The following is a 10,835-nucleotide window of genomic DNA, read 5'->3' on the forward strand; positions in this document are numbered from 1 at the left end:
TAAAACATTCGATGTTGGTTAAGACATCACTTTATTAATGAATGCAAACTCTTTTTGAAAACACATATAGTACTTAACCTTGTAATGATCATGTTGTTGATGATTCGTACACGATGGTTTTGTACGGGGCATCACACCTAATACCACATAGGTGGTGTATGGGGGAAATGAGATGTAGACAATCCTTCCCCTATCCGAGAATAAAAATAAGTCATTTCTCCACCCTGAGTGAAAAACACTCTCAAAAGTAGAGAAACTCACCCATCTCTATTCGACGGATAGAGAGATTGCTTCCGAGTGGACCTCCGACCAATAAGTAAGAAAAAAAGGTTTAAAAATAAAATAAAATTGAGACGCCATGAAAATGGTAAAATCAAATTTCCATGAGTTTTAAATCCTACCTTAATATTACTTTAGGCTCTAACAGTCAGTCAAGTCGCCAATAAATTGACGTTTGCTGTCGACTCAATAACTAGAGCTGTGAGATGCATCTACCATATGCACCTAATTTAGATGATGATTCCATATGAGAAGTATACACATGGACACTATCATTAAATGATGCAACCATTCCTGCATTTAAACAGAATCTGTAACTTACAAGCTGGATCCATGGTTGCAAAGTGCCCAACTAGGCTTACTAGTCGGGATTTTAAAGTAGTCCTACTAGTCTCCTACTTAGACGATATAATCGGTCAAAGTTGCCAAAAGTCCAAGTTAGTTAGTTAGACTGGGAATTGTTAGTTCAGTATTTATTCGGTCAAAGTACATCATATACAGTCAAAGTCAAAGTTGGTCAATGTTCGGCTAATCTCCGACTTGGCCGATTAGTCGCTAGAAAGTCTCCCGACTAACGACTTTTACAACCTTGGTTGGATCTAATGATATACATAATACATCCAAATTAAAAACGTCTCAAGGAGTAGACATCTGATGATATACATTGAAGGTACTCGAGAGTTCTAGAATCTAGACTGATGCGGATAGAGCTCGACCTCAAGGACAAATTTCCACAACCTGACCTTGAACCTACATCATGAAGGCTCGTTGACCTCAAACTTACCCTATGGTCATCAAGTAAAGCTCGAGCGGAGCTTAGCTCAGGTACAGTCCAAGACTGATGTAATGGTCCTAATAAGTCACGCAGCCCAATCCTGGTCTTAATACATCAAATAGAAAAGAGTATGTCTGAGCCTTGCTTGATGAGTACATTAGTACTATGTTTACTTCATGTCCATTAATTTCAAGGCTATTAGGACCAAGTACTGTAAATACAAGTGTTGTACTTGTAGAATATAACGACCAACGTAAAGTTAACGTTCAACAACTATACTAAACGTAATTACAGATCTAGAATAAACACATATACTAAAAGTGAACTCAAGGGTACAAAAAAGCAGCAAAAATAAGCCTTTTCACATAATACTGTATAGTAAGTATGCACTTCGTAAATGAACAATAATGGCTGTGAGAATGTTTTAGATCACATATCTCAACTACATACTTCAATCACATTTCTTCAAATTTAATGCAAAGCATTTACAAGTAAAAAACATTTAATGATACGGTAAAAATCATACAGTACTCACTATAGCTCCAAACATAACATGTATCTTTTGGTGTTACAAACCTGAACCAACACCCTCTCGTGCGACGCTAGTGACACGAAGCACGGCTTGAGCACTTATCTTTGGAAGGTTAGACTCACAAAACTGCTGCCACGGAAGTAACTTAGGTTCATCAGATAGCATGTCTTGTTCAGGTGCTGAAACGGGAGATTTTTCGTATGCTATTTGTAACTCCAAAAGAAGAGCACGAGCTGACTCGCGTGACTCAGGGAGCTGATCACTGAGTTGGGATGAAGCTATTTGGATCAACTTATCAATTCCATAATCTCTTATTCCCTCAGCACCCTTTATGACATTCAGAAAAAAAAAGAATAAATAAGCAAACATTTTAACAGAGTATTATAAATATCAGCTCAATAATTCAACATCATCATTAACAACAAGATGAAGTAAACACAACACATAGCCAGAAATGTTTCTTAAACAGGTCAAGTAGAAAAGTTTCTCTAACGATTATGAACTTCATACTAAAAAAAACATATTGATTTGATAAAATAAAAAAAAAAAAAAAACAAACAAAAAAAAAAAAAAAAAAAAAAGCTACATCCACTACAAACAATTAGGTTGCCTGAGGTTGAACCACAAGAGATTAAGAGTTCTATTACAAGAAAAAAAAAATAAAAAAATTGAAGACTTCTTTGTGCAAAGAGTTATATATTTTATTATTAGTGATTAAAACTGAGAACAGAAAGTAAAAAACAAATAATATCAACAAGTACTTACCAGCCTAGGTACAATACGAGAAACGCACATCGAAGCCTTTGCACGAATACGTGGATTGCGGTTCTTAAGATAAGGTTGAACCTTTGGTAACAGCAAAACAGGGGAGACTGAAATTGTCAAATTTATCAAAGCTTTTTCAGCAGCCTCACACACAAACCGTTTGTCTTGAGATGACTTCAAAAGAAGTACTACAAGCTAAAACCAAACATAATACACCAAACAGCAAAAAAAACTTATATCAGTTTTAACTAAGAAAAAACTTTCTAAAAATAATGAAATAACACAACCAAATGCTTACAAGTGGATCCAGTGCATCAACTATGTTATTGCCAAATGCTTTAAAGATGTCTGATGATGTCATGATAGCAGTTTTACAAACAGCACTTCTTGGGTTCTTTAGAGCTTTCACAACAAGGGAAATCACATGTTCCCTATTTAACAAAATAACATGGTAACAAATACCAGTAAGAATAATCCATAAGCCAAGTTAAGCAGCCACACATTTAAAAAAATTACATAAACTTACAAAATGTCTTCCAAAGCTTCCTTGCAGTATATTGAGAAACGACGTACATTGTTAAGAGTCTCACAGAGTAAAACCCAGTCTTTAGACTCTAATCCAGCTACAAGCACCTGGAACAGAATATGAAGAGGGAGTCAATTTAGAAATGGGCCATATGGTTTGGGTTCAAAAATAGCAGGGTCTGGTTAGGCTGACCCAACAAATACTTACTTTTGTCCTTTTTGAACTCTATGGATGATTAATGTGTTACATTTTAGTTACAATAAGGTATCATTAAAAAAATACTCCGTACTATTTAGTCACTTGAGGTATTTGACTGCACTAGTGTACTTTAAAGTACTTTTAGCCAAATTCACTTAGAATTTCTACCTATTTGATCCAGGAGAAACAAAATACAACCCAAATGCATCGTGTTCATAAATATAGTCTACAGTTTCTACCTTTTGTTATTCACATATTGGTGTAGTTTAATTCAGAAGTCCTATTGGTTTGTTACTTTGCCATAATGTAATAGAAGATAAGCAAATATACCTTAAGGCTCTTATCAACATCTTTTAGATCATCCAGTTTATCAGATTCAATGTATTCCACTTCTGCAATAACCACCTCTGCACCACAATGTGCAACCTCCTTTCCATTCACAGGTGGCTCAACCAAAGAGACGGCAGTGTTTCTTTGTTTTCCTCCAATATTTTCATCAGTAGGTTCAACATACGACTTAGTTATAAATTCTTTACTTGCAGTCTCATTTTTCCTTTCAGACATTGGGAGCAGATTAAGATCTCTGAGAGCAGTTTCAGACATCATTGTACACCTGCAAAATATTGAGAAAAACTTGGAATTTGAAACATGATATTGAAAGGATCTAATGTCTACATGCAACTTTCGCCATCAAATATTACAACAAAAGCATCAAATATAGATGCTAATTTATCTAAGGGTGATGATCATACATACAGTCTATGTCAAGACTCAAGAAGAAACCAGCACTTAACAACTAGTATCTACATGTTTAGACATATTCCAACAACTGATCAAAAACACTGCAGCACGTGACTACATTGGTTCAATTGCACAGGATATCAACTTCATAACTATAGCAAAATATGGAACCTCTTAATATTGGCTACATGAATTTGTAAGTATTGAACTAACTTCAAATGCATACATAACTATGGTAATGACAATACTTTTTTTTGGACATCAGTTTGGGATCACCCAAAAGGACTAAACCACCCCACACGTTCATCTCCCAACTACTATCCCTAGCATATGAAAATGTATTACAAAAGCATATCACCACATATATATCATATTTAATCATTCATGTCAACAAAACGAATTCTACATTACAGATCCTGATTCGAATACACGGAACTGAAGTAAACCATAACTAGACATAACAACAGCAAACAATCAGATCAAAAACAAATAAAAAAGCAAATAAACCTTCAATAAACACTTTGCATTGACCAATTTATTGAGAGTCAAACCACAGATCCAACAGTTAAACCCTATCTACATTCAACAACTAAATTGAGAGAACAAGTACTACAGATTTGAAATCAATAATGAATTATTAAGAGAATTTAATACACGAAATCGAATACACACAGTGAAACGTACACAAACAGTAAACATATAAGTAACTGAATCAATAAATAGAGTAACAAAGTACCGTAAGCAAATGAAATTGAGATCAATTGGTGAAGTTTGAAGTTATAATGAGTACAGTTACAAAATGTGATGGTTAGGGTTACACTGGCGGGAGAACGACGGCGTTTTGGATTATGTAAAATGAATTTTCCGGCCGGCAAACACGGGGAAATTAACAAGTCACCGCCAAAGAGTGAAGAGATGGCGATTTAATTGACTGACTGATATTTTCAAAAATGGTCCTTGATTTATTAATTGAAGTGACGTTTCAACCCTAAAGTTAAAAGCGATGGGTTATCATTAGTTGGTGGTTAAAGAGAGGTGATGTACAATGCATTTGTATTTTAATGAAAAAAGTGGGTAGATTTTTGATTTAGATAAAGATTTGAAATTTGAATTAGGGAGAGTATTTTTGGACATTTTGGAGGTACTATTTGTCTATTAAATGATTAGTCAACTATTCACCTAACTAAATTGACGAAGCATAGAACGTTGTTGTCTTTGATATTTATTTTGATTTTTTTTTTTAGAGATATCAATGTTTCCTTACACTAAAAGCACCGTCATTGATCACAAGAAAGTCTCACCAAAAGCATGCTGATCAAGCATTGATTAGTCCACGGGATTCGGTTTACACTTAGTCAACAAATAAGGTGAATTTAAGGGACATTCGAGTTTACCTCTCCGGTCCGGTGTACCGTGAATAACCCCAGTGTCAAATGATGATCTCATCGGGGTGGTTAAACGTCGACCCACCATCGCCGGGTTAGCCGGTAATTGATGGCTCAAGGGTGGTATTTAGGGTTTATGTTCATAGAACGTTACCTGTAACCGTAAGTGGAGATTTAGGTGATTTGAGTCCGGTAGCGCGGGTTAATCACCAGATGATTATGTGATATGATCCTTGTAATATCACTAGAATGTATGGATGTGTGTGTATGTGATTCTAACGTGTGTTCTTTACGCCAACATTCTCATGCTTCTCTGTTGTCATCATCAATGCAACCTCATTACTAGTCTCACCTTGTTCATTAAGTAACCCGAAACGTGAAGCAGTGGCATCCTGAGGTTGTGGAGCATCTTGAGGTTGTTGATTTTGCTGCACTTCCTCGTCTTTTTCGGAGTCTTCTGAAACATTTACTTATCAATTGTATCGTTAGTTGTTGATATACCGTCACCAGATGCTTCATGTTCGTCTTCTTCTTTGTTTGTGTTCTTCTTTTTTCTTCGTGTTCTTCTTCTTCAGCTTCACCAAATACATCATCTTCATCAACAACTCTTAAGTGGCTGCCCGATGTTGATGAACCACCATCCACAGATTGAATAATACTTTGCAACTGATTCATAAAACATGATTGTTGTGTTGGAAAGATTTGGTCAAACTAAATTTCAATTTGAGCCTGGTAATCTTGATTATTATGAGCAAAAAAATAAATTACATCCAAAGTATTATCATCGGTAAGTTCAGCTTTGCATACATTGCCCATGTAAACATTTCACAAGATTATTTTCAACGTATACGATCTTTGATCGACCCTTACATAAGTGTAAGTCATTTCGTTTAACTTCATACAGTTAAGCTTGTATACAATAAAAAACTCGTTCTTATTGTTGTCTTATCACCTGTAAGCCAACCCTTTTTGAAATGTAATGTAACAACCTCACATTGGGCCTAGTGGTAATTGTCCTAAATGCCCTTGGGTGTTATTATATGTTATTTTAATAATTATATGTTTATAATTATTTAATTATATAGTTGAGATCAGTTTGTGACAAGGGTCACAGAACAGGTTTGTTTATTTAATTTGGACCTCGTTTGGACCACTTAATGTGGTGTTTCGTATTTTAGATAACTGGTAAATACCCTTGTGTAACACGGAGTAGGATTCTTCACTATGAAGAAAGCCTTGTTGAGTTAAATAACCCTGCTTCCTCTTATTTCCTCTTTTGGAAATATCAAACACCGAGCTATTACTCTCAAATCCTCTCAAACCCTAATCCAAATTTGTTTTTGGTTGTCCAATTAAATCATATTTTCAGAATCCTTGTGATTTCATGAATCCAATAAGGTAAACTAATCAGATTTTCATAGCCTAATCAGTTTGCAAAATGGGTTTTTGTTTAGGTTTTGGTAAAAGTGGGTTTTGAATTAAAAAGTGATTTGAATGTGTTGTTTATGTCAAATTGATGTTAGAAAACGTTTTTATATGAGTTATATATATTTCCTAAGTGATTTGTAGTGTCAAAATAGTGAAAAACGAGATTTGGGGTTAAAAATGACGAAAACAGCGACCTGGTACTGATGAACAGCTCCCGTACGGTTGTAGGATGCATCCGTACGGTTACGGGGTGTATCCGGACCATTTCTGATGCAACCAGGGGGTTGCAGGTGCAACCGGGCGGTTGCAGGTGCAACCAGACGGTTGCAGGTGCTCCCGCGCGGTTGCAGTCTGGCAGTTTTTTTGGAAAACTTGTTTTGGCCATAACTTTCAAACCGTAACTCCATTTTTGATGAATAAACTACCGTTGGAAACGTAATGAGATTTACTTTCTAATGGTGAAGTTTTGAAACACTAAATAAAACTTTAATTTGGGTCAAAATGATGGGATGGCGCGTATGCCTCGTTCTACACGCGTGGAAAAGTTGCAATTGGATGGGAAACCATGTAAACTTGTAATATATGGATATATTAGGCTATATGATGTTGTTTAGAGTACGAATTTATGATATTATTGGTTAGATATGTACTAACTTGAGATATGATATTCTCTGGTAATAAGGGAACGGAGAAGGCTCAATAATATAAGACTTCTGAGTTCTTGCTGTTTATCAGGTGAGTGGGACTATCTTAACTGTTATATGTATGTAGTAGCGGGTTATGCTACTATTATCCTGCCATGTTATACTTGATGAGTTAGCATATGATGTTTATGCTTATGTGATGATTATGTGCACCTGGGTATTATCGGCTATGATGTCTAGGCGGTAATCAACTTTGGGTATAAAGCTGAGCATAAGGTCAACCTTGCTGTCAGGTTGGGTTCAAGAGTTACTATTCATGTAGTATAGTTTGAATGACGCATCCTCTGCGTCAGGATTACTATGCGAGGGAGAGAGTAACAGGAACTTTCGGTAAACTCTAGCTCGATCAACTAGTAGTTAATGGCCCGTACAAGCCGTCGAGCCTAGTGTTACCATTCTGGTTTACCTTGTTGATGCTATGTCATTGTGCTTAGCTTAATGCTAGATACCTATGACTGTTTAGATAATTCCATTCTCTTAGCTTTATGCTAATCCCCCACAGTTTCTCCCTTGCAGGTTAAGTTTTGCATGCTATAGTTTTGGAAGTGGTTACTTTTGGATATGTTTGACAGGCTACACTCTGATGTTTATATTTTGATACCTATATGTGTGCAAAAGCTTTTGGTTAACGTAACACCTGGATGAATGTAATAACTATGGTTTAGTTAATTACTACGTATGATTTGTAAATATCAATATATTATGTTTCCGCTGTGATTTAAAAAAATAAATAAATAAATGCAAAAATGTACGGTGTTACAAGTTGGTATCAGAGCGTAGGTTTGGCAACGTGTACACACGGATGTCATGTTCCCAAACCTTGCTTATGTTGTGTCAAACATATCCGTGGGGTAGAGTTAAGTGAATGTGAAAGTTGTATGTTAGTCTTAGGTACTAACAAGTTATCCACTAAGCTTTGGTGAGATGATGTGCAGTACAGGTTAAAGATGACTGACGGACAACAGAATGTTCATGATCCCCCGACCCTTGGTATCTTCAGAGCTCCGACAGAGGGTGAAATTTCAGATGAAGATCAAGGAGATTACATCCAGAGGTTAGAAAGTGAGCTACAGGAAGCTCGGGAAAAGATTACAGAACTAGAAAATACTCTTCCTTCACGTGACTTAAGAGCAAATGTGGAAGCGCCACCTCCGGGTTTTCCATTTCCCCAACGTGGGCCTGCATCCACTGAAAATTCATCTCAGCAACAACAGTACCAGTTTCCATTACCTCCTCAATTCCAAACACCATAGCCTAACCAGATACCTCTCCAAACTGGAAACCAATATCCTAACCAGTTTATGTACACTTAAACATTACAAATGATACCGCAACCAGTTGCTGAAACCCGAAAGAAATGTACATTTAAACAATTTATGGATTGTAAACCCTCAGAGTATTCTGGAAGTACAAACCCGAAAGACATTATAACGACTCTCATTTTTCCATTCTATATTTCTCATTTTTCCATTCTATACTTTTCCTTATTAAATGCCTAACAAAATAATTAACCTTAATAATTAAACTTTAATCGATAATTGTTAAGCGTTAATAATTATAAAATATAATAATTAACTTTGTACATTAATCGACAAGTTAATAAAAATAATAAGTTAATAAACTTTTGTGAATAAATAAATAACTTTAAAACTTATGTATTAAAAGTAATTAAACTTGGATAATTAAGGGACCATTTAAGCTAAATTAAAGTGCAAGGTGTAAAGTGAAAAATGTTAAACCCTAACCCTAAAACCCTAGCCGATTTTAGGGAGGGTAAAATTACCCTTTTACCCCTAAAATTTTCGGTCAAGACACCCTCCCATGACCCCTTTTCCAAGCCAACTTGTTCCCTAAATAATTCCTTATTAATCCCTAATTCTAGAATAATCCTATCCTCCCTATAAATAGAGACCTAGGCTAACCCATTCTATGTACCAAATCACAATTACAACTCTCTCCCAAATCTCTCCCTCTCTCTCTTATTTTTGGCCCCAAAACCGAAAATATCACCGCCACCCATCGAAATCCCCACCAATCTTCAAGGTGATCTTCAAGTGTTCTTCGCGTTCTTCATATTCTTCGTGTTCTTCGTGAATCTTCAAGGTGTTCTTCAAGTTTCTCAAGGCTTTAATCTTCAATCTTCATCGTGTTCATCTTTTCTTCGTTAGTCATCTTCGAATCTTCAAAGGTATAACATAAACCCTAAACTATTTACATAAACTTTGATCTTTGTTAATTCATATTCATATTATAAACTTGTTATACATAAGTAAATACATAAACACCTAGATCTATACATGTAAAAAAAAATATAGATATTTATGTGTATGTATGCATGTTGACTAGAAGAAAAAAAAAGGGAAAGGAAACTGATCTTAAAACCCTAGGTTATTACATGGAAGATTTGTTATGGTTAATTAAGGAAACAAAATAAGCCTACCTATATATATATATATATATATATATATATATATATATATATATATATATATATATACATATATATATATATATATATATATATACATACATACATATCGACACATATACATATATACATGTAAAAAATATATTTTTTATATACATATATATATACACAAAAATATACATACATACATATATATATATATATATATATATATATATATATATATATATATATATATATATACATATACTAAACCCTAATTACTTAAACCCTAAACCTAATTAATTATTAAACCCTAATTCATTAAACCTAACCCTAATTATTTAATACCACTTTAATTATTAAAATCCTAATCATTACCTAATCATTACTACATTAAATAAAACCCTAATTTACTAAACCCTAATTTATTAAACCCTAGGACATTAATTACTAAACCCTAGTTATTAATTACTACTTTAATTAACTAACCCTAATTAATGAAACCCTAATACTACTTATACTATTAATAAACATGTATACATTATTACTATTACTAGTACCTATAACCTACTACTTATATTGTAACACATAAAAACATTTTGGGATATGTATTAGAGATGTATAGTTCTTCGAACTTTCTTGACGAATGGTTTATACGAAACTCTAGGCGGAAGGGTTTGGATTTCTGATTTAAAGGGTCCTATAGCTCAAGCCCCTAGACCTGAAATGGCCATTTGAAGAGAAAAGGTTGATTGGAAGCTTAACTAATACGGAAAGTATCCTAAAATGAAAAACACTCTTAAAGTAGAAACTTTCTAGTTATAGAAACTTACTAAGATAAGAAACCTACTAAAAGTAGAAACTTTCTAAAAATAGAAACTTACTAGGAAAGGAAACTTAGTAAAACGAACTATATCATATTTAAACATTTATTTAAACATGGGCAAAAACACTTACTACTCTTAAATGTCATAGGTTGACTTTTCTGTTCACTCGTCCAACTTTCTATTTCTGAGGAATAACCACATCTCTCTACTTACTAAGGTGAATATATAGCCCCACTTACTATTGCGTAACTTATTTACTTTTATT

At 34.4% G+C, this 10,835-nt stretch overlaps 1 protein-coding gene across 1 annotated transcript; it reads right to left on the reverse strand.

Moving 5' to 3' along the window:
• Positions 1-1,416: 1,416 nt before the first annotated feature.
• LOC139891979 (uncharacterized) lies at positions 1,417-4,697 on the reverse strand. Its single transcript, XM_071875002.1, has 6 exons — positions 4,553-4,697; positions 3,406-3,688; positions 2,878-2,984; positions 2,650-2,782; positions 2,352-2,546; positions 1,417-1,913 (listed from the first exon to the last, which is right to left on the reverse strand). Exons 2-6 carry the CDS (start codon positions 3,679-3,681, stop codon positions 1,623-1,625), a joined length of 1,002 nt encoding a protein of 333 aa, XP_071731103.1. The 5' UTR covers positions 3,682-3,688; positions 4,553-4,697; the 3' UTR covers positions 1,417-1,622.
• Between the last annotated feature and the right edge of the window lie 6,138 nt (positions 4,698-10,835).

The sequence above is a fragment of the Rutidosis leptorrhynchoides genome, chromosome 2 (genome assembly GCF_046630445.1).
Source record: "Rutidosis leptorrhynchoides isolate AG116_Rl617_1_P2 chromosome 2, CSIRO_AGI_Rlap_v1, whole genome shotgun sequence".
Lineage (NCBI taxonomy): Eukaryota > Viridiplantae > Streptophyta > Magnoliopsida > Asterales > Asteraceae > Rutidosis > Rutidosis leptorrhynchoides.